This window comes from Jaculus jaculus, chromosome 4 (genome assembly GCF_020740685.1).
Source record: "Jaculus jaculus isolate mJacJac1 chromosome 4, mJacJac1.mat.Y.cur, whole genome shotgun sequence".
Lineage (NCBI taxonomy): Eukaryota > Metazoa > Chordata > Mammalia > Rodentia > Dipodidae > Jaculus > Jaculus jaculus.
The window spans coordinates 117107491-117131452 of record NC_059105.1 but is presented as its reverse complement, the minus strand read 5'-3'; the positions used below and the strand labels follow the sequence as shown (position 1 = coordinate 117131452).

The following is a 23962-nucleotide window of genomic DNA, read 5'->3' as shown; positions in this document are numbered from 1 at the left end:
GTGGCAGACGCGGAAGGCTTGGGACCTTTCCTGCTGCAGACTGAGACGCCCACCTTTGCTGGTTCCCGCGCCGCGTGTGCCGCGCTCCTCGAATCCCGCTGGACACACCGAGGGGCGAGGGCTCCGAGCCCGGGAGGGCGCCTCGGGCGGCGGCGCTGTCGACAGAAAGGACTTTTCCTCGGAGGTCGCTGCAAAGCGACATGAGGGGCGGATCCTGGCCTCGGGACCGTGAAACAGGCTCAGGGGCAGACAGTTAGGGGACTCTGCGGACGGTCGCCTCCGCCCATCCCGGGCTCGTTCTAAACTCCGCGGGCCTCGGGCGGGCGTAGCGGACTGCGGGGGTGGGCGGGCGCGCGGCCGCAACATGTTCCCGTGGAGGCCGCCGGCCGCCCTGGCCACCTGGCTGGCGGGCGCGCGGGGCGGGGGCCTGCTGGCCTTGCTGGCCAATCAGTGCCGCTTCGTGACGGGCCTGCGCGTGCGGCGCGCGCAGCAGATCGCGCAGCTCTACGGCCGCCTGTACTCCGAGAGCTCGCGCTGCGTCCTCCTCGGACGCCTCTGGCGCCGGCTGCGCGGCCGCCCCGGCCATGCCTCTGCCTTGATGGCGGCCCTCGCCGGTGCCTTCGTGTGGGATGAGGAGAGGATCCAGGAGGAGGAACTGCAAAGGTGAGCTCTGCGGCGAGCTGGTCCCGGTTCCGTGTTTGGAGTGGGCCTGGGCTGGAAGTCCCGTGTGAACCTTGGGGCCTGTCCTATGGTCAGTGACTTCCCCCCTGCATTTGCCTGGTGACCCTTTGACAGTGCAATTGGGTAAAGCCGTTTTACAGCCCGCGTTATTGACCCTGCGTGTTAATTCCATTTGTCGGGTAAAGAAAATAAAAATAAACAAACTGGAAGTGTGGGTTGGGGATGGGAGGCTTCGAATGGGTGGTATGACATTAAAATCTTTTGGGGAAAAAAATGAATTATCTGAGGCACAGACACCATTGTCCTCAGAAAAGTGCAAATTCAAAACGAGCTCTAAACTCGCTGAAGGATTCTAATTCTGTCGCTTATAAAATATAGACTGCCATCCAGATGGGACTCGGGTCTGTGAGAAGTGCTTGTAGAGCCCTCTGCCATTGTGATTTGTGTATTGGCAGACTCTAAAGGCTGGGAGGGATTTTGCCTGCTTGTACAAAGCAGTAGCCCAGGCATTTTGACTTGTAAGGTTTAGGTCAAATTTTTGCTGTGTTTTAGGCTCTGAAGCCACATTATTGTCATTAGTACCGTGTGTGGGAAAACCTACTTCTGCTGATTTTATTTAATTTGTTCTGAGACTTAATAGTTTTGTCTTTAGTTCTTTATTATTTTCAAGTGAGGATCTCACTCTAGCCCAGGCTGAACTGGAACTCATTTTGTAATCCCAGGCTGGCCTTGAACTCACATCCATCCTCCTTACCTCTGCTTCTGCAATGCTGGGATTAAAGCCATGCCCCATTGTACCCTGCTTAATATTTTCAAGGTAATCAATCATCAGGGAAGCTGTTTTGTTTTTACATTTATCAGTCTTTATTTCCCCTTAATAGCTGTTTTCGTACTGTGCCATCCCTACACAAGCACCAAACTGCTCACAAACTAAAACTGATTTCAGGAATCTACTGATCCTGAAGTCTCTTTATTCTAGATACTTATTTTTAAAAAAATATTTTATTTTTTATTTATTTGGCAGAGAAAGAGGAGGGTGGAGAGAGAGAGAGAGACAGAGAGAATGGGCATGCCAGGACCTCCAGCCACTGTAAACAAACTCCAGATGTGTGCGCCCCCTTGTGCATCTGGCCTACGTGGGTCCTGGGGAATCGAACCGGGATCCTTTGGCTTTGTGGGCAAATGCCTTAACCTATAAGCCATCCGTCCAGCCCAAGATATTTCTTAAACAGAAAGAACCTGTTATTCAGCATTTCTTTCCTTAGATTAAAAATTGAATAGAAACCAGGCGTGGTGGCTCATACCTTTAATCCCAGCACTTGGGAGGCTGAGGGTGGATTGTCACAGAGTTCAAGGCCAGACAGGGTCTACACAGTGAGTTCCAGGTCTACCAGGGCTGGAGTGAGACCCTACCTTATTAAAAAACAAGTTAAAATAAATAGAATAAAATAAAAATGGAAATAGAGCAATAAAGTTTATACCATCACCTGTTTGGGAGGTAACACCTGCATGCCAGGAGCTGTTTGTGCAACATTGAATTGTGAGCAAATACAAGTCTATCTGCATACCTTTTCTAGCAGGTAACTTACAATGCAACTTAAAATCTTTTTTTGCAACTTAAAATCTTTTATTCACAAAAAGTTAAGGAATGAAAGCTTGAGAGCTGTATTGCCTAGTTCTTGTTAGCATTGTTTTGCTACTTGGCCATTTATGTTCATTATAGTAGTCTCTCCCCTGGCCACCTTTTGCTTTGAGTGTTTTGAGACGTGGTGTGGCCATGTAACAACACAGGCTGGCCTCTTAATTTCTAGTCCTTTGTCTCTGACTCCTAAGTACTAGGATTATAAGCATGTACCACCACAATTCAAACAACGTTTTTTTTTTTTTAATATTTTTTTTTTGTCATTTTTATTTCTTTATTTGAGAGTGACAGAGAGAGAGGGAGAGAAAGAGACAGATAGAAAGGGAATGGGCGCGCCAGGGCTTCCAGCCACTGCAAATGAACTCCAGATGCGTGCGCCCCCTTGTGCATCTGGCTAACGTGGGTCCTGGGGAATCGAGCCTCGAACCAGGGTCCTTAGGCTTCACAGGCAAGCGCTTAACCGCTAAACCATCTCTCCAGCCCCAAACAACGTTTTTTTTTTTTGTTTTGTTTTGTTTAAATTATGGGCTGGAGAGATGGTTTGGCTTGATTAAGGTGCTTACCTGCAAAGCCAAAGGATCCAGGTTTGATTCCCCAGGACCCAGCCAGATGTCTCTGGAGTTTGGTTTGCAGCCGCTGAAAGCTCTAACATGTCCATTTTCTCTCCCTCCCTCTCTCTGCCTCTCACATAAATAAATAAAATATTTTTTTAATTTTAGTTATTTATTTGATAGAGAGAAAGAAAGAATGGGCATGCCATGGTCTCTAGCTATTGCAAAGGAACTGTAGACACATGTGCCACCATGTGCATTTGGCTCACATGGGTACTGAGGAATCGAACTTGAGTCAGATGTTGCAGGCAAACACCTTAGTGGCAAAGCTGTATCTCCAGCCCCAAACAATCTCTTTTTAGAAATGAAAGAAGGAAGCCAGGTGTGGTGGTGCACATCTTTAATCGCAGCCCTCAGGAGGCAGAGGTAGGAGGATCGCTGTGAGTGCAAGGCCAGCCTGAGACTACATAGTGAATACCAGGTTAGCTGGGCTAGAATAAGACCCTATTTTCAACAAATAAAAAAAAAAGAAAGAAAGAAAGAAGGGAAATAAAATGTAAATGTAGAAATTACCACTTTTTGAAACCTTATCTCAGAATAAGTGAAAAGAGGTCTGGAGGTACCAGCTCAGTGATGATTGCCTGTGTGGTGTGGCTTCTCTTAGGCTCTAGATTCAATCCCCAGTACCATAAAACTAAACAAAAGGAAATTATCAGTTAACTGATTTCCCATTCTTTTGGGTGGAGATGGGGAGTGAGACCTTGGTTTATGTAGCTAACCAGCCCTCTAGCACTAAAATAGCCTTTAAAAAAATTATTCATTTGAGAGAGAGAATAGGCACTCCTGGCCCTCTAGCCATTGCAAATGAACTCCAGATACATGTGCCACCTTGTACATCTGGCTTACTTGGGTACTGGGGTATCAACTGTCTGCTAAGCCATCTCTCCAGCCCTCGTTTTTTGTTGTTTGTTTTTCCGAGGTAGACTCTCACTCTGGTCCAGGCTGACCTGAAATTAAGTAGGTAGCCTCAGGGCAGCCTGGGACTTGCAGCGATCCTCCTACCTCTGCACCTGGCTTTGTTTTTGTTTTGATTGTTGGGTTTTTGGAGGTAAGGTCTCACTCTAGCCCATGCTGACCAGAATTTACTCTGTAGTTCTCCACTGGCCTCAAATCACATTGATCCTCCAACATCTGCCTTCCCGAGTGCTGGGATTAAAGGTGTGTGACATCATGCCCAGCTAGTCTGGTTTTTTTTTTTTTTTTTTTTTTTTGGGTTTTCAAGGTAGGGTCTTGCTCTAGCCCAGGCTGACCTGGAATTCACTATGGAGTCTCAGGGTGGCCTCGAACTCACAGCGATCCTCCTACCTCTGCCTCCTGAGTGCTGGGATTAAAGGCGTGCGCCACCACACCCGGCTAGTCTGGTTTTTGTTGCAGTTTTGTAATAAGAACTGGCTTTGTAAAAGGTGGGCCTTAAGCTCATGATTCTTCTGTCTCCATTTCTGGAGTACTGGGTTATAGATGTGTGTCACCAGTCCTGGAGCATGTGTTTATCTTAATGTTATTTGAGGTTTTTATTGAAAATGAAAAAAAATCTTGCTTCCTATTTTTATTATATTTATGTACTTTATTATTTTTGTTTGCTTGAGGTAGGATCTCACACTAGTCCAGGCTGACTTGAAATTCACTGTGTAGTCTCAGGCTGGCCTGGAACTCATGGTGATCCTCCTACCTCTGCCTCACAAGTTCTGGGATTAAAGGCCTGCACCATGCCCAGCTTGCTTCCTTTTTTGAGGTAGGGTTTCACTCTAGTCCATACTGACCTGGAATTCACTATGTAATCTCAGGGTGGCCTCGAACTCATGCTGATCCTTCTACTTCTGCCTCTCAAGTGCTGGGATTAAAGGCGTGTTCACGCCCGGCTTTGCTTACTATCTTTAGTGCTTAAGAACATCTTGCCAACTAAGACCTTATTTGGACAAAGTAACCTTACAAGGTGATTTTGATTCCACTAGTGCTAGCTACAGAAATCAGGTTGCTTGCTTGTTTTTGGAGATAGTGTCTTACCCTGTAGCCTAGGCTGGCCTGGAACTCCCAGTGAACTCCTACCTTAGCTGAGTGCTGGGATGACAGGCATAAACTACTACACCTGTCTGAAATCAGATCTCTCCATACTTACTCTAGTCTTATCTTCCAGTTGGCTTCTGTTAAACAAACAAAATCACTTTACTCTTATTGGTGTTAGCTGTTGTTCTGTGAGCACAGCACACATCCTGTGGAAAAATAAAGCAGTAATTTTTATTGGTTTGGGACAGTTGTTTTTTAATATTTATTTTCAAGCATAGAGAAAGGGAGAATGAGAATGGACATGACAGGGCCTCCACCCATTGCAAATGAACTCCATTTGTATATGCCACTTGGTGCATCTGGCTTTGTGTGTGTACTGGGGAGTTGAACCCAGGTTGTTAGGCTTTGCAGGCAAGTGCCTTAACCCCTGAGCCAACTCTCCAGCCCCCATTTGTTTATTTATTTACTTACAAGCAGAGAGAGAGATTGAGGCAGAGAGCTGCAAATGAACTCCAGATGCATGCACTGCTTTGTGCATCTAGCTTTTGTGGCCACTAGGGAATCAAACCCAGATTGCTAGGCTTTGCAGGCAAGTGCCTTAACCGCTGAGCCCTCTCTCCAGCCACCAGCTTTTGGTTTCCCGAGGTAGAGTCTCAGTGTAACCGAGGGTGACCTGGAATTCACTCTGTAGTCTCAGGGTGGCCTCCAACTCACAGCAGTCACCTACCTCTGCCTCTCCAGTGCTGGGATTAAAGACATGCACCACCACACCGAGCTTCCCAGCTTTTACTCTAGCCTTTCTCAAATGTTGTTTTGGAGAAAGGGAAGGGTAGACTTGTCTTTTCTTGATCCTTTTATTAATCTGCTGATTTTGTTACTATATCAAGAATAATCTCTTTTGACCTTCATTTCTATTTATTAGTTAAGTCTCTTAGATGTAATATGAAGGCCACCCTGTCCAAACAAGATTAGGCTCAGAACAGAGATGCTAGGGAGGTGTTTCTACATACTGGGCATGTGAAGAAACCACATAATGGATATGATAGCATTTATGCTTTTGTATGAGTTGTCAGTCATACGATCATTGTAAAGACTTTAAAGGTGGTGACATGCAGCCAGCTGTGGTGATGCACACATTTAACCCCAGCACTCAGGAGGCAGAGGTAGGATTGCCATGAGTTCAAGGCATGGGGTATGTGAATTACACCTCAATATGAAAACAGGGAGGGAGAACACACAAATGCTCTTCCACTGTAGGAAGAAGACAACCCAGTTAAAAAAAGATGGAGCCGGGGTTGGTGGCTCACGAACTTGAATCCCAGCATTTGGGAGGCAGAGGTAGGAGGATCACCTTGAGTTCGAGGCCAACCTGAGATTACATAGTGAATTCCAGATCAGCTTGGGCTAGAACAAGACCCTACCTTGGGGTGGGGGGGAGACCTGAAACCAGGTGGGCATTCCTGTAATCTAGCACTGAGGCAGCTGAGAGAAGATTGGAATAGTTCAAAGGCATATGGGGAGATCCTATATCAAGTAGGAAGGGTGTGTAATCAGCTTCACCTTGCTGGGATTAACATCCAGCCATTTTATGGAAGGAAGAGATTTCAAGTTTACAGATCCAGGGGAAATTCTATCAATGGCAGAGGCTTATTTCTATACATCCTAGCAGAGAAAACAATTGCAGCAAAACAAAACCCATCACCAGCAAACCTGCTAGAGCACAAACCTGCTCTCTACACCTTTGGGCAATAATTAGATCCACCCCCGGTGCACCTCCTCCAGCCAAGCAGCTGGAGACCTAAGTTACAAGCTTAATGAAACACTTGAGTCTGTGGTGGACATATATTCACATTAAGACCATGAGGGGGGGTGCGCAGGGGGATATCACGTGACATTTCACAGTTCCAAACCCTGGATAGTTAATGTTTGAAGGCTGATTCTGTGTCAGGTCTTAAGCACGTTTTAGATAAATTTGTTTGTAATCTTCATAACCAACTTGAGCTAGGTACAATTATTTTATAGATTTAGAAATAGGCATTGGTTAATTTATTCTAGTTAACAAGTGTTGGACTAGTATTCAGATTTAGCAACATGGCTTTATTTATTCGTTATTTTTTGAGGTAAGGATTTATGCTAGCCAGGCTGACCTACAACTCACTCTAGTTCAGACTGGTCTCAAACTCATGGTGATCCTCCTTCCTCTACCTCCAGAGTGCTGGGATTAAAGATGTGTGCCACCATACCCAGCTGTTATTTATTATTTGTATGTGCACAATACTGACTGCTTGTGTGCTCCACCACCGTCTTTGGTTTCAGATTACAAATTGTCATAGTTCTTATTCTGCCTCCACCTCTCATAGTCGTAAGGAGCACAGATGCATGCACCACTTTGCATCAGTTTAATGTGGGTACTAGGGAATTGAACTTGGGCTGGCAGCCTTGGAAGCAAGCATTTTTAGCCACTGAGCCATTTCCTCAGCCCTGCAACTCAGCATTTATCTATTTATTCTTTTTTTTTTTTTTTGGCTTTTCAAGGTAGGGTCTCACTTAGCCCAGGCTGACCTGGAATTTACTATGTATTCTCAGGCTGGCCTTGAACTCAAGACAGTCCTCATACCTCTTCCTCTCAAGTGCTGGGATCAAAAGCATGCACTACCATGTCTGGCTCTCAGCTTTTTTGTTATTTGTTTGTTTTGGTTTTTCGAGGTAGGGTCTCACTCTAGCCCAGGCTGACCTGGAATTCACTATGGAGTCTCAGGGTGGCCTCGAACTCACAGCAATCCTCCTATCTCTGCCTCTCAAGTGCTGGGATAAAAGGCATGTGCCACTATGCCCAGCTTTTTTTTTTAAATCAAGCTTTTAATGAGAAGATCATAAAATAACAGCTTGTTACTGTACATTAAGACTGCACGCTTCCAGAGGTGAGTCACGAGTGAATCATTTGACACTGGAGCATGGTGCACCTGCAGTTGAACCTGAATGTATCCAAACTCTAGAGGGAGTAAACTCAAAATATGATGCTTGGCAACAGTGATGGCCAGTACAGGAATGTGATCTCAGTGTCCATCCTTTACTTTGGGAAGGGAATCAAGCACACCCTCTTCCAGTTCCAATTAAACAAAACAGAAATATCCCATACCTTCCCATCCCTCTTGAGGTATTTGCAGAAGGGCTGGAGCCCAACTGGGGCATGGGGAACAAGTGAAGATGGGACAAAGGGAGGTTCCTCTCAGCATCTGGCCCCACAGGGTCCCATCAAGTGGAAGGGTGACCCTGGGAACCCTCCCTGTCCAAAATGAGGTCTGTTATATAGCATTTTTGAGGTCAATAAATTGCAGCAATAAATAGCAAGGTAGGGGGGGGTGGCTCCTGGTAGAAAGTTAAAGTGGGGTGGCTGAAGCTTGGGGCATCCTAGGAAGGGGGTCCTGGGAAGCCTCAGTTCCCATAACTCCTACCTGTCCCCAGTTTGGAATGTCAGCCTGAGGCTCTGGTCAGGTCCCTTTACATCCCTCGTTCCTGGCATCACTTCACAGGCTCAGCAACATCGGCACTATCCACTGTGACTGAGGAGTAGAACCTTGGTCCCTTCATGGGGCACAACAGGGCTCAGGAGCCTATCTTTTCTTTTCAGGCCTAGCCCCTTTCCTTTCATCCCCCCAAACTGAGGAGGGACATATGCAGCACTTGCTCCCTGAGCCCTGACCTCCCAGCTGCCCAGGCATCCCCCACTTAGGAGGGCAGGGGTGTGTATGCCACCTGCCCAGCAGATCCCTCTCCTGCACCGGAAAGGACTCCTGGGGTCCAGTGAGAACTGACAGTGTGGGGCAGTTGGCATTGGCCAAGTGCCCAGTGGTGATGGGCTGACCCTCAGCTTTTACTTGCTACAAATATATACTGTTTTCAACCCATGTCTGTCTTTGGCAGGTCTTTGTGTGGATACTTCATTTCATAGGCAGACTAATCTTCTTTGTGCCTGTTTTGTTTTTCCAGATCCATTAATGAGATGAAACGGTTGGAGGAAATGTCACATATATTTCAGAGCTCTGGAGTTGAATGCCACCCTCCAGAACCAAAGTCTCAAGCAGAAGGTATTGACAATTCAAAAGACAAAGAGGACCCATGGGAAATGGTGATGGACAAGAAACACTTTAAGCTGTGGCGACGCCCAATTACAGGCACCCACCTTTACCAATACCGAGGTGAGCTGAACTGGTTATCTTTGAAATGTGTCCATGCTGCCCAGTGTTCTTAGTTCCCTATATTGTTCGATTCTGGCTGATTCTCAGAAAACTTGCCATGATTTTTGTGTGTGGTTTTTCTTCTCCCAGATAACGAGCTCTTGAGTCTTCCTCACCATCTCTGTCTTGCTTGCTGCCCACCATGATAACTAGCTTCTGGCCTGACTTTGAGATCTCAGTCCTCTAGAGTTAAGTACAATTAGGTATCAGCATTAGGGCAAGGCATGCACCCCTTACTCTTTCATGTCTTTCTAGTTTTTGGGACGTACACAGATGTGACACCCCGGCAGTTCTTCAATGTTCAGGTGAGTTACCATTGTTCAAGATTTGGAGCTCCTTAGCGAGTCTGTTATTGCTGTCCATGTAGATACTTTTTCTGACTTTGACATTGCCTTGACATACTATTTATGTCCAAACTTCTCATTTCATATCTCATATAGCATCCAAGTAAATATTTGACTTGCAGGTTCTGTTTGTTCTGTAAGACTGAAACTGATTTTACTCCCTCCCCTCTCCCCACTATTGAGAAGATTTAATGAAATTTTTTTTTTGTTTGTTTTATTTTTGGAGATAGGGTCTCACTCTAGTCCAGGCTGACCTGGAATTCACTATGTAGTCTCAGGCTGGCCTCGAACTCATGATGATAAAAGAACCACGTTCTACATAGAAATTGCTTGGCGCACACGCGTGCTCGCTCTCTCTCTCTCCCTCCCTCCCTCTCTCTCTCTCTCTCTCTCTCTCTCTCTCTCTCTCTCTCTCTCTATATATATATATATATACATATACATATGTATATATATATATTTTAATTTTTATTAACATTTTCCATGATTATAAAAAAATATCCCATGGTAATCCCCCCCATGTTTTTATATTTTGTTGTTTTGTTTTGCTGGGGTGTGATGTATGTATGTATGTATGTGTATGTATGTATCCATTCATCCATCCATCCATACGGCACCCTTGCAACTCAACTGTGGTGGCAAAGAGTGTCTTGCTTCATTGTTTTTCCACCGATTCTTAATTGAGCGGGAGTCTCCCAGAGCTCACCACTTTCTCTGGAGTTCCTACTGGACTGGGTCAGAGTTGTGTAGCTATATCCAGCTGTTTATGTGATCCTGGGGATGAAACAGTAATCTCTCAGGCCTTCTCAGATGCTTTCTTTCTCTTATCCTCCCTGTCTTTCTCTCATGAGTATGTGTTTAGGAGCATACTGGAACTTGGACCTAGAACATCAGGTAGCTAGGTAATTTTTTTTTTTTTTTTACTACTAAGCTATATCCCTAGACCTTGGTTTCTGCTTTTGTTTGTTTGTTTGTTTTTTGTTTTTTCAAGGTAGGGTCTCGCTCTAGTTCAGGCTGACCTGGAATTCACTATGTAGTCTCAGGGTGGCCTCCAACTCACAGCGATCCACCTACCTCTGCCTCCAAGTGCTGTTAAAGGTGTGCACCACCACACCTGGCTTTAGAGCTTGGTTTTTAGGATGAAGCCTCCCTAGGTAGTTAGTGTGGCCTTGAATTCTTGATCCTCTTGCTTCGTCCTCTTTAGTTAATAGGATTATAGGCATGTGTCCCCAATGCCTGTTTGCCTTTTTGTCTTTAAGAATCGCAGTGCAAATGGATCATCATATGTAATAAACACTTTGGCACTGTTAGGTCAGGTCATGATTTTTGAGTCAGAGCTCCTGGATAAGCTTGTACTTTTAAATTATTTAATTAATTTATTCTTTGGGTTTTCAAGGTAGGGTCTGCTGCCCAGGCTGACCTGGAATTTGCTATGTGGCCTCAAATTCACAATAATCTTCCTACCTTTGCCTCCTGAGTGCTGGGATTAAAGGGGTGCGCCACCATGCTCTATTCCTTCACACTGTTATTTTGGGCCTTCATGGGCTTCTTCTTCACAGTTGGACACAGAGTATAGAAAAAAATGGGATGCTCTTGTGATCAAGCTGGAGGTGATAGAAAGAGATGTCGTGAGTGGTTCTGAGGTTCTTCACTGGGTCACCCAATTTCCTGTGAGTATTTTTCTTTCTGGTTTTATTTCTATGAAGTCTGTTACACAGAGCACTAATTCTGCTCCCGTTCTCATTTCTTTAGTATCCAATGTACTCTCGAGATTATGTTTATGTTCGGCGATACAGTGTGGATCAGGAAAACAATGTGATGGTGTTGGTGTCACGGTATGTATAACTTCAAGGACTCTTGCTGGGCTGTTTCAGCTGTGCCTTTCACTTATCTATACCTATGCTTTTGGACACCCTCAATTGAGTCCCCTGCAAGGCTTTCAGCTGCCAGTGCCCCGTGTATCCCATTTCAGGATGAGTAGTCTGGGACCTGTTAGGAAGACTTAAAGAGGTGCTGGAAAAATGGCTTAGTGGTTAAGTTGCTTGCTGCCAGAGCCAAAGGACCCAGGTTTGATTCCCTAGTACCCACATAAGCCATATGCACATGGTAGTGCATGCATCTGGAGTTTGTTAAGTTGAAAAAAAAAAAGGAAAGGAAGACTGAGAGATAAAAGGCTATGTGCATATGTTGCTGGAGATTAAATTTAGGGACTCATATCTGCTAGACAAGTGTATTGTGAGCTATAGTCTGAGCTAAGATAGGAATTAAGATTTTTAGAAGCTGAGCATGGTGGGCCCTGGTGCACCCGTTCTCTGTCTGCCTCCTCTTCTTATTCACTCTCCCCACTCTCTCAAAGAAATATAAATAATCTTTTTAAGTAGGGTCAGCTTTTTAGATCCCCTCCTACATCTTAGTTGTGCCCCATTGGTTACTGAAAAGCCGTTCCTAAGATTTTGCTTCCCCTTCCTCTTCACAGTGCTGTGGAGCACCCCAGTGTGCCAGAGTCTCCAGAATTCGTCAGGGTCAGATCCTATGAATCCCAAATGGTTATCCGTCCCCACAAGTCATTTGATGAGGTGAGTTTTACTTCATCCAGGAGCTAATGTGTTGTGATTTTCAAAATTTCTCAAAGGATGCCTTGTATCTGAAGAGGAAGTCAGTTGCTGGAGTGCATTGGCACTCAAATTTGGCATGCTATTAGATGGTAGAATCAGTTGGCACTTGTTAAAATGATTGCTGGGTCATGATCTCAGTTTCTGATTCAACAGGTCTGGAGGGAGTGGTTGTGAATTTGTAGTTTTGAGTTCTCAGATAAGGCTCAGATTGCTGATCAGGAAACCATATTTTGGGATCCCATGCCTCTAGGGTGATACTATTGGAAGATCTCCAAGGACAAAGGAGTGATGGATGGATGGTCTTTGGGGCTCCATTTTGAACTCCTGATCCTCCTGCCTCTGGCTCTTTAGTAGTATACTACCGGCGTGTGCCACCACAACTGGCTGGGCTCCATTTTGAGACAGCTGGGAGAAGATTAAGTGTGCAGCCCTCCGGAAGCTAGGACAACTAGTACTTTCCATCAGCATTTTACCACTGTGGCAAAGCAATGGAAACCTTTCAGTAAAATGGGAAAGTTAAATTAATGCTCAGTCCTGCCTTCAACTTCAGTGACTTGAAAAGTATTTACTTAGCTTGCTGGGGTTGTCTTGCCCCCCCCTCCCCCGCCAAGGTAAGGGCTCTAGCCCAGGCTGACCTAGAATTCACTATATAGCCTCAGGGTGGTGTTGAATCTGCCATCCTCCTACCTCCGCCCAGGTGCTGGGATTAAAAGGCACATACCATCATGCCTGGCCAAGTTTTTTGTAAGTATTTGTTTATTTTAAAGAGAAAGAAAGATAGGTAGAGAGGAATGGGAAAACTAACTCCAGACACATGTGCTATCTTGTACATCTGGCTCTACACGGGTCCTTAGGAGTCGAACCTCAGTTCTTTTTGCAGGCAAGCACCTTAACCACTAAGCCATCTCTCCAGCCTCCTGGCTGAATTTTTATTTTATTTTTTTCTCCCCAAAGTGTAGGGTCTCACTCTAGCTCAGGCTGTTCTGGAATTCACTCTTAGGGTGGCCTCAAACTCATGGTGATCCTCCTACCTCTGCCTCTTGAGTGCTGGGATTAAAGGCGTGTGCCACTGTGCCTAGCATTTTATTTTACTTTATTTTTTAATGCTAGTAGCAAGTTTTATTCTAAGAAACTATAATTATCCAAGGAGACACATATGGCTCAGGAGCCTGCTCCTATTTTCACACTGTTAATTTTTTGTTTGTTTGTTTTTTCTTTTTTGAGCTAGGGTCTTCATCGTGTAGTCTCAGGGTGGCTTGAACTCATGGCGATCCTCTTCCCTGTGACTAAAGGCTTGCCTTACCATGCCCAGTTTTTTTTAAGAAAAGAATAAAGTAAGGGGTTCATTTTTTAGAGTGCTTTCCTAACATGAACCAAGTCCTGAGCTTGATCCGTAAGCACCACATAAACTGGGTGTGGCGGTGCATACCTTTAATCCCAATTCTGTGGAAGTGGAAGCGGGAGGGTCAGAAATTCATGGTTCTCCTCCACTATGTAGCAAGTTTCATGGATACGTGAGAACCTATCTTGAAGGCAGGTAGGGAAGGAGGGAAGCAGGAAATGAGTGTAAGTATATTTCATAGAACTTACATGGTTATACAAGTTTATGTAACTGTGTGATAGAGGAAAAAGAATGAATTAGGTTACAGTGTAGAAAACAGCCCCAGCCATCTCTCCAGCCCCCCTGACCCCCCCCCTTTTTTTTTTTGGTTTTTCAAGGTAGGGTCTCACTCGGGTCCAGGCTGACCTGGAATTAACTCCTGTAGTCTCAAGGTGGCCTTGAACTCACGATGAACCTCCTACCTCTGCCTCCCTAGTGCTGGGATTAAAGGCGTGCACCACCACGCCCGGCCACCCCCCTTTTCTTTGATTTAAGATTTCAGCATAGTTAGTTTGTACTACAACTTCAGCTTTCCCCTGCATTCAAGAACAACAGTCTTGGAGGGATGGCTCAGCAGTAAAGGTGCTTGGCTTGCTGGGGTGGTGGTTTGTATGGATCCGTCCCCCATAGCTTCAGGTATTTTTTATAATGAGTTGTGTGTGAAAAATGTTTAAAAACTCTTGGCTAGAAGATAGACAGTTAAGACTGCTAATGATGCTTGCTATTCCCAGGAAGGGGAGATTGGATAAGGCTGGGAGCAGTACGGGAGGGAGACTTAGCCTTTGTCCTTTTCCTTTTATTCATTTGCTTATTCATTTGTACAAAATAACAGATTTCATTAAGAACTTTCTATACATGTGTACTCTTTACTTTGAACATACTTTCCACTTCAATTTCTCTTGTTCCCTTTTGTTGGTCCCCTTCTTGTCCCCAAATAGTCATTGTACTTTCATGGCTTTTTTTTTCTTTTCTTTTTTTGGGTGTGTGTGTATGTGTGTTTAATTTTGTGTTTGAGTTCTGAATATCAGTTATTTCTCAGAAAGATAGCTGGCAAAGATTTCTCTTTCTGAAGGCTCTCTCCTCACTCTGCTAATTGTTTCCTTTGTTGTACAGAAGCTTTTTTAATTTCCTGGAATTCTGTGTGCTTGCTTGAGATAGTATCTTGTTATATAACCCAGGCTATAGGCTAACTTCTATCTTGTAATCCTTCTGCCTCAGCGTCCTTAGTATTGGGATTATAGGCATGTACCACCACATCTGGCCCTATTGTCAATTCTTGCTATTATTTCCTAGACTACTAGAGTTCTGTTCAGAAAGTCCTTGCGTATGCCAATATCTTTATTTTCAAGGCTTCTGGTCTTTGATACATTTTGAATTGATATTTTTTTTCTTTTTGTTTTTTCAAGGTAGGGTTTTGCTCTAGCCCATGCTGACCTGGAATTCACTATGTAGTCTCAGGGTGAATGGATGACAACCTTTCATAGGTACATACATGGAGTTCCCACACCCCTAGCACTTCCGAGACCACATGCAGTTGGAGCAGAATTACATACAGATGGCTGGGAGGTGTAAGAAGGAGTGACTGGAATATCAGGTGAGGGTCTAATGATCCTCCCAGTGAGGGAAAGTCAACAGGCCCCTTGCATCTAGTGGACCTTTTGCAGATAGGCACAGCTCCTCTGATTAAAATGACAGTAGCTGACACAGCACTTCCTATCTATTTTATGGAATCATTTATGGCCTATGGGCCAGACAGGTTCCTACTTACTCTGGAGCTTTCCAGTTTGTGCACCCTAGGGCATCAAACATCCAAGCCTAGACTAGGTTGTCTCTTGAGTGTGTCAGAGTACAGAAGCATTGAGGTTTTCACTAGACAGGGAGACCTGAGGGAACAGGCACTCTGCCTGCTGGCCTCAGTGCTTTCAGAATCTGCCTAGCAGTAAGCCAGCCTCCAGAAAGGATGAGGTGTTCTAGAAGTTCAGCAACCTGGTGAACTTCTTTATGAGGCTTTGAAATTTGAACTATGTTACCTGTCGGGGGAGGAAGCAGTAACTGAGCCAGGCGTGGTGGCGGATGCCTTTAATCCCAGCACTTGGGAGGCCGAGGTCTGAGCTAGAGTGAAACCCTACCTCAAAAAAACAAAACAGCAACAACAACAAAAAACCCCCAGTAGCTTGAGTTCCAGCATTGCTGTCACTTGAAAGAGTTAAGGCGTAGTTGAGCATTTAGTAGAGTGGGTTGTATCTCACAGGGAACCACTAGATTTTTTTTTTTTTTTTTTTTTTTTTAGTTGTAATGGGGGAACAGTGAGACTTATCAATGCGATTTTAGGTATGTTTATTGCCATTTTTATGAAAAAAGTATGGTTTAAGTTGATTTTTGTAAAAAGACACTAGTGGAAAACAGAAGAGTACCCTCAGATAAGAGACATGATTCCAGCACAAGGAGGAGTAAGACAGGTGGAGTTCAGGGAGGAGAGGTGATTGGAATGACCTGCCATTGGGTTTGGATTTGCCAGAAGAAAATAGATCCTTTAGCCTAGGCATAGTGTTTTGTTTGCCTTTTTTTTTTTTCTTAAAGGTTTAGGAAGACTTGATTAGGTTAAGAAGAGGAAAGAGAAGATACAGATAGCTCCTGCATGGATAGCAGGGAGTAAAGCCCATCCAGAGACCCAAATTGGGGTCATTTATAGGTTCTTTTTTTTTCCCCCCTCAATTTTTATTAACATTTTCCATGATTATAAAAAATATCCCATGGTAATGCACTCCCTCCCCCACTTTACCCTTTGAAATTCCATTCTCCATCATATCCCTTCCCCATCTCAATCAGTTTGTCTTTTATTTTGATGTCATGATCTTTTCCTCCTCTTGTGTAGGTATTGTCAGGCACTATGAGGTCATGGATATCCAGGCCATTTTATGTCTGGAGGGAGCACGTTGTAAGGAGTCCTACCCTTCCTTTGGCTGTTACATTCTTTCTGCCACCTGTTCCTCATTAGACCCTGAGCCTTGGAAGGTGTGATTGAGATGTTACTCAGTACTCCAGTCACTTCTTTCCAGAACTATGATATCTTCTGAGTTGTCCCAAGGTCACTGCCATCTGAAAAGAGAAGATTCTCTACCAAAAGTGAGAGTAGCGTTAATATAAGGGTATGAACATTAAGAGAAGTTTGATAAGCATAGTATATACATTTATCCAGACGTCAGCAGATGTTACACTCCTAGGGCTCATGACTACCCCTGTTTTAAGGGAGGGAAGAGGGTACTTAATAGGATGGTATTGTATATATGTAAGTAGAACAGATTAACGGGAGTTTAAAGGTCCAAAGTGAGGTCAGGGGAAGAGATTGAGTAAAGGAAAGGTGGAGGGAGGGCTAATCAAAATCTAAGAGGATATAAATAAATCATGGAATCCTCCAGTTTTGGACTATGGAACACTCAGGAGCCATAGATCATTGCTAGAAATTTTTCAGTGCCAAGGATGTGATACCTTTCAGTGAGTTGTTGGCCAGGGAGGTCCTGATGCCCCCAAAACAATATAGGCCATTGCTGAAGCCCTTGGTTTCCCACCAGGAATAGATGGTAAGACCTATTGCTGAAGACTCCACATACTTAGGCTGCAAGGCCACTGAGAAATCCTGCTGGAACTGAGCTGATAACCTTCTTCATGTAGACCAGCTGACAGAAAGCTGGAAGAAGCCATTCTACATTCAGTTCAATGGGAGAAAGAGAAAACACCAGTGAAGATACTCAACAGTGGACACTGCTAGCCTTAAAATTGGCCAGCCAGGCCAAATGAGCCAATGGGTGCAATAGTGGCACATCTATCATGGTAGAAACCAACTGCCTTCCAATTGGACTAGAGGCCTGCTCCATGGGAGGGAATACATCCCTGATACTGAAAACTTAAAACAGGGATAGTCATTTATAGGTTCTTAACAGGGGCTGAGCTTAACCAACCACAATGCCAGGATCAGTTTCATCCTCCAGGAATCTTAATTCTAAGAAAAAGGAACTCCTGCCTAAGAAGGGACTCAGGTTGTTCATGGAGAAACAAATATAGGAACTCCTTTAGGCAAGAGAGAAGGAGAAGCCAGAGCCTTCTCTGACCTCTAGCAAAGTGGTGACTGCAAAGGCAGACTCAAGGATATTTTTGCTTTTACTTTCAAGGACCCAGTCACCCTAAACTGCCTTAATCCCTCCTCTGAAAAGTAATTCTCGTTGCTCTTAGGAAATGGAGAAATGACCTGTTTTTGTTTTTGTTTTTGAGCTGAGTGGGGTCATTGGATGTGGTAGTTGGGAAACTTCTCTAGTGGGTCTATTGGTGAAGTGCAGGAAGATATCCTAGAAGAAAGTGTTGGGGAGTAAAAAAAAAAAAAAAGCAAGGTGTTAAGGGGGAGTAGGCACATGGCACACTGGAGCTCTTTAGGGTTCTCATTCTTACAGACTTTCAGCCTTCGGAGGGCTATCAAGGAACCCACAGAGATGGAATTAGATGGTTGGAAGAACATCTGATTATGGGCTGTCCTGGCCAATGCATCTATAATGATACAGGAATTTTTGGAATTCCCCTGTCAGTGCATCCATGTAGGCCAATAAGCCAATAAACTGATAATTTTGGGGGATCCACAAAATCTTGCCATATGAATTCAAAGAATTGAAATCCACAGACCAGATGGTAAGGTTTAGAGAGACTGTTAGGGTCTGGAGAGATGGCTTAGCGGTTAAGGTACTTACCTACAAGTTCAATTCCCCAGAACCCATATAAGCCAGATACACATGGTGGCTATTTGCAGTGGCTAGTGGTGTTGACACGCCCATTCTTTCTCTCTGAAATAAAACAAAAACAAAAGTAAAAAAAAAAAAAAAACAAAATTATGATGAAGAGAAAGTACAGAGAGCTCCTCCCCATGAGAAGGCAGGATGGGGTTAAAAAGCCCCTGTAGTCTTTTCATTATGGAAAATTTGAAGTGTAACCAAAAGATGAAGTAGAGGAAATGACATAATAACTTCTCTATACTTGCCTTCAGTTTCATCACTTACTAACTCATAGCCAAATTTGTTTTATTTTTACCTTTTATCATTTCCTTGCCCACACTTTATTTTGGAAGGCAGCTATGCTTACCACTATACCACCAACGCTCCGCCCACTCTTTATTTTGAAGTAGGTAAATCTAGACTAAAAAAACCCAATTGTATTGTTTTTATTTATTTTTTTGTTTGTTGTGTTTTGTTTTTTTCTTCGTTGAGGTAGTGTCTCATACTAGCCCAGGCTGGCCATGAACACACAGGGATCCTATTACCTCAGCCACCCAAGTGCTGGGATTAGTGTGAACCACCACCACCAGCTTTTAAATTTTTTTTTTTTTTTTATTGACGACTTCTATAATTGTAGACAGTAACCCATGGCAGTTCCTTCCTTTCCCTGACTTTCTTTGCAAGTCCACTCTCCATCATACTCCTTCCCCCAGAGACCATCAGTCTCTCTTTTATTTTGATGTCATCATCTTTTATGATGGTCTTGTGTAGTAGTATCAGGCACTGTGAAGACATGGATATCCAGGCCATTTTGTGTCTGGGGGGGGGCACGTTGTAAGGAGTCCTACCCTTCCTTTGGTTCTTACATTCTTTCCGCCACCTCTTCCACATTAGATCCTGAGCCTTGGAAGGTATGATAGAGATATTGCAGTACTGAGCACTCCAGTCACTTCTTTTTTTTTTTTTTTGCACACAATTTTTTTAATTTAAAAAAAATGTTATAAAGTACAATTTCAGCACATGAGAGAGGAATTTTTCTCTACCAAACATATGGGCTAGAGTAATGGCTCAGTAGTTAAAGGTGCTTGCTTGCAAAGCCTTGCCTGAGTGAGCCTGGGTTCAATTCCCCAATGCCCACATAAATGCAGATGTTCAAAGTAGTATATGCATCTGGAGTTTGTTTGTAGTACAAGAGGCCCTGACTCCCTTCATCCTTGTTCTCATTCATTCTCTTTTTCCCTCTCTCTCTCTCTCCAAATAAAGAAAAATATGTTAAAGAAAAAAGGCTGGGTATGGTGGCACATGCCTTTAATCCCAGCACTCAGGAGGCAGAGGTAGTGGGACCACCATGAGTTCGAGGTCATCCTAATACTACATAGTGAATTCCAGGTCAGCTTGTACTAGAGCGAGACACTACCTCAACAAACCAAAACAACAACAACAAAAGCCTCCTTTCCAGTCACTTCTTTCCAGCACCATGATGCCTTCTGAGTCATCCCAAGGTCATTGCCATCTGAAAAGAAATTCTCTACCAAAAGTGAGAGTAGCATTAATATAAGGGTATGAACATTAAGAAAAGTGCTTACTGGGCAGTTTGATAAGCATAGTATATACATTGAGCCAGACAGCAGCAGATGTTACACCCCTATGGCTCATGACTACCCCTGTTTTAAGTTTTCAGTATCAGGGATGTATTCCCTCCCATCGAGCAGGCCTCCAGTCCAATTAGAGGTCAGTTGGTTTCCACCATGACAAATGTGCCACTATTGCACCCATTGGCTCATTTGGCCTGACTGGCCAAGTACAAGACTTGCAGTGTCCACTGTTGAGTATCTTCGCTGGTGACTTACATTTGAAGATTTTCTAGAGACACTCTCTGAATTCAGTTAAGGTTTAGGACAGTGAAATAGCTGGATTATAAAGAGACATGGGAATAATCTAAAGAAATCCATGGGAGGCTTCCTTCTCTAGTTAAATACAGCACTGTGTGTGTGATGTTTCTAGCCAGCAAGGTCCAGTAGAGACTTAGCACCCAAAGCTATTATTGGAGTTGGCCACATAGTACCTTCACAGGCAGAAAATCTATGTTCCTCATAGGCCACATGATTTGTACTGCCTGTGTATGGGGAGGTATCTTTTTTTAAAATTTTTGTTTGTTTGTTTGTTTGTTTATTTATTTGAGAGCGACAGACAGAGAGAGAAAGAGGTAGAGAGAGAGAGAGAGAGAGAGGGAGGGAGAGAATGGGTACGCCAGGGCCTCCAGCCACTGCAAACGAACTCCAGACGCGTGTACCCCCTTGTGCATCTGGCTAACGTGGGTCCTTGGGAATCGAGCCTTGCACCAGGGTCCTTAGGCTTCACAGGCAAGTGCTTAACCGCTAAGCCATCTCTCCAGCCCAGAGAGGTATATTATCAGTTGATTGTTTACTGAGAACATTAAGGGGCCTAAGAGTCAAGGGTCTTTCTGTGAATAGCAGTCTCTAGCCTGGTGTGAATTTTTATGCATAGGATAAAAAAATGTACTACTTGCTCCAGAATCAGGTCATAATTACTCCATGTTGTTAGATAGGAAGGTTGTGGCGAGTAATCTGACTACCACCATCTTTGCTGTTTTTCTTTTCCAGAATGGCTTTGACTACTTGTTGACATACAGTGACAATCCCCAGACTGTGTTTCCTCGCTACTGTGTTAGTTGGATGGTTTCTAGTGGTGAGTAGGGACATACATACTGGGCCTAGAAACTGACTTGAGCATTTTGTTTTCTTTTTTAGTTTAGTTTTACTTTTTTTTGTTTGTTTGTTTTTCGAGGTAGGGTTTCACTCTAGCTCAGGCTGACCTTGAAGTCGTGGTGATCCTCCTACCTCAGCCTCCCGAGTACTAGGGTTAAAGGCGTGCACCACCACACCTGGCTGACATTTGCTTCAATTAAGTGGTGGCTATTTTGACTTGTCAGTGATAAGAGATATTTTATTAATTTTTTTTTTTTTGCAAGCAGAGAGAGAGAGAGAGAAGAGAGACAGACAAAGAGAGAATGGGTACACCAGGGCCTGTATACACTGCAAACAAACTCCAGATACATGTGTCCGTGTGCATCTGGCTCACCTGGGTCCTGGGGAATCGAATCTGGGTCTTTTGGCTTTGCAGGCAAATGCTTTAACCACTAAACCATCTTTCTAGCTCAGTAAGAGATATTTTAATTACGTAAAAGATAGGCTTTTGGAATCTTAAGTGACCATATCCGTACTCCTTGGGAAAGGATCAGAGGTCATGGGTGGCTTTAACAAAGCGTGCAATAGGGAAGGAAGCTTTCTGGGAGGCAGCTGTCACAGGTGGCCATTCAAACTTGACTTCATAAGGAAGAGGTGGTTTGCTGCCATCAAAAAGAGAGACCTTCCAGTGTTGAGTCTGCCTTGGGTTTGTATTTCTGCTTTACCAGATTCCCTTGTGTCCCGACAGGCATGCCAGAGTTCCTGGAGAAGCTGCACATGGCCACCCTGAAAGCCAAGAATATGGAGATCAAAGTGAAAGACTACATGTCAGCTAAGCCCCTGGAGATGAGCAGTGAAGCCAAGGCTACGGTCCCGTCCTCTGAGCGGAAGACTGAGGGTAGTTGTGGCCCAGCCCGGATTGAGTATGCCTGAGGAGCTCTGGGTTAGAAGGAATAGGCATTTCTAACCTTGCCTGTTCCTTGGCTCTGTGCTTGACTTAGGACAAGCCACATGTACTAGAAGGCATCTGCTGTAACTCCCAGTGCAAGATAATTCACTAGCTGGAGTCTGGTTTCATTCAGAGCACTGTTGCTCTTCATCAGACAAAGGACAGTGGCATCATGGAGGCACGGTCATATTCTCAGACCAACCATTGTCAAATTCATTATTTCACTGAGCTAATTTGGAACAAACCTCTCACCTCAGGCCAGAAGGGGACAATTTCTGTTTGCTTCCTCTGAGTAGTTCCTCGCTGACATTCCACATTCCACCATTGGTTGTGCAGTGCTTTGGATGTCCTTCGGCTCTGCAGGTCAGCTGGAAAGTGTGATTGGCTGGTCATGTCTCAAGGAGGGGTCACTGCGAATACTCTTGGTAACAGTCTACCGGATGGGTGTGAACGATGTTTGGCCATGTTAAGTGCCTTGTCCTCGCCTTTTATCTTGAGGGACATAAGAAGTTTATACCAAGAAATCCCCCCACAAAATACTATCACATTGACTCACCTGACTCAGAGCAATTTTTATCTGAATTGGATTATTGCCTCCTACATAGCCTTAACCCATTTGCCAAGAGCACTGGAGACGAGCTCTCAGACAATAGTTTTCTATATTGATGTTTTGATAGGGTCAGTGAAAGTGCACAAAACAACACATTTGAAAATAAATTAACTTTCTTTTTAACCTTTGAATCAAAATGGAATTGAGGAGTTGCACGATTTCTCTGTAGTCCTACTCTACTATTTTAAATATACAGTTGAGACGCTTTTTTTTGTTCAGACCATCTTTTCCCACCATAGGTTTGACTTGTCCTTTTTAGAAGGCTAAAGACAGAGGATGGAAGGGGTGGGGCGGTGTCCCTCTTGAGAACTCTTAGAACTGTAGGCAAGCTGAGTTGGGCCAATAGATTTGGAGTCTTGACCCAAGTACCTAAATGGTGGAGATGTGGTTTGTGTGACCCTTTAAAAAGTTTTTCCTCCTGTCTCCAGAGCTGAACTGAAAGCCAACCACAGTTAAGGTCACAACTGGATGGTATCAGATTAGCCTTGCTGCCTTTGCTTTTGGCCATGGTTGCAGTCTGCTGAGAGAATAGGGATCCTCTGGTGTTCAAGTAGCTGAATTTTTTTTTTCCTGCTTGCTAACCTGTTGTGGTAGAAAAGGTTCTAAACCTGAGACTAATTCAACCATTTTTGACCATCCCGTTGCCTGTTCAGTTTTGTGCCAAGGAAACAACTGCTGCAGTGTTTTCATGAGTCTTCACTGAGTCATTGGCAGAGCAGAGAGATGTACTGAGCAGTGCCAGCATCTTGCATTGGTTCTCCCGAGGACCTGACAGAAACCAGGGGTGGGGTGGGGATTCCTGAGTTAGATCTGCATTAGGCACCTGTGATTGTGAATGGCATATGTGTATACAGAAGCAGTTTATATGCACGTGTGCACAGGTGCTAAAGCAGTTGTGGTTGCCTGTGTTCTGACTCAACGGTGATTTAACTATGTACATTTACTTATGTCATTGTAATGATTTTGCTCCTGTGACATTTTTATCAAATGTGAAAATAAAACATAAAGATTGGTACAAAAGAGTATGTTGTCTTTGGACAAATGGTGGTGAGGAAATTTTGCATGTTGAATTTGTCATTTCCTCCTGATCACAGAGTTGAAAGAAGCTTCTACTTAGTTGTCATGGAACATTGGTGGGGCTTATTCTTTCATGGTAGGGCATGGCTGACACCAAACTAACCACCTCTAAGCTATGGACCCTATTTAATGATCAGCTGAGCAACTGAAAACATTCTACTGCAGGGTCTTGCTCACACTCATGCATAGGGTGCTAAAGCTTTGTGGTAGTAGTACTTGGGACAACTTGAGCAGGTCTTGAGAGGAGGACAGTCTGGAGCTTCTGCAGACAGATGGGAGATGGATTGGCTTTCAGGCAGTTCTGCTAGGACCCAGGTTTGCTCAGGAGGATTGATAATACGTATG

General features: G+C 44.2%; 1 protein-coding gene across 1 annotated transcript; it reads left to right on the top strand.

Moving 5' to 3' along the window:
* Stard7 (StAR related lipid transfer domain containing 7) lies at positions 1 to 23560 on the top strand. The gene is made up of 8 exons (XM_045148119.1): positions 1 to 663; positions 8929 to 9137; positions 9432 to 9481; positions 11080 to 11190; positions 11273 to 11355; positions 11997 to 12096; positions 20898 to 20982; positions 21730 to 23560. Exons 1-8 carry the CDS (start codon positions 365 to 367, stop codon positions 21912 to 21914), a joined length of 1122 nt encoding a protein of 373 aa, XP_045004054.1. The 5' UTR covers positions 1 to 364; the 3' UTR covers positions 21915 to 23560.
* Positions 23561 to 23962: the final 402 nt, after the last annotated feature.

Excerpts from the sequence above, each read along its gene's own strand:
- Stard7 (XM_045148119.1), top strand. The coding sequence starts at position 365 with ATGTTCCCGTGGAGGCCGCCGGCCGCCCTGGCCACCTGGCTGGCGGGC. Across the intron at positions 9,138-9,431 it reads CCACCTTTACCAATACCGAG|TTTTTGGGACGTACACAGAT; the intron begins GTGAGCTGAACT and ends ATGTCTTTCTAG. Across the intron at positions 9,482-11,079 it reads GGCAGTTCTTCAATGTTCAG|TTGGACACAGAGTATAGAAA; the intron begins GTGAGTTACCAT and ends TCTTCTTCACAG.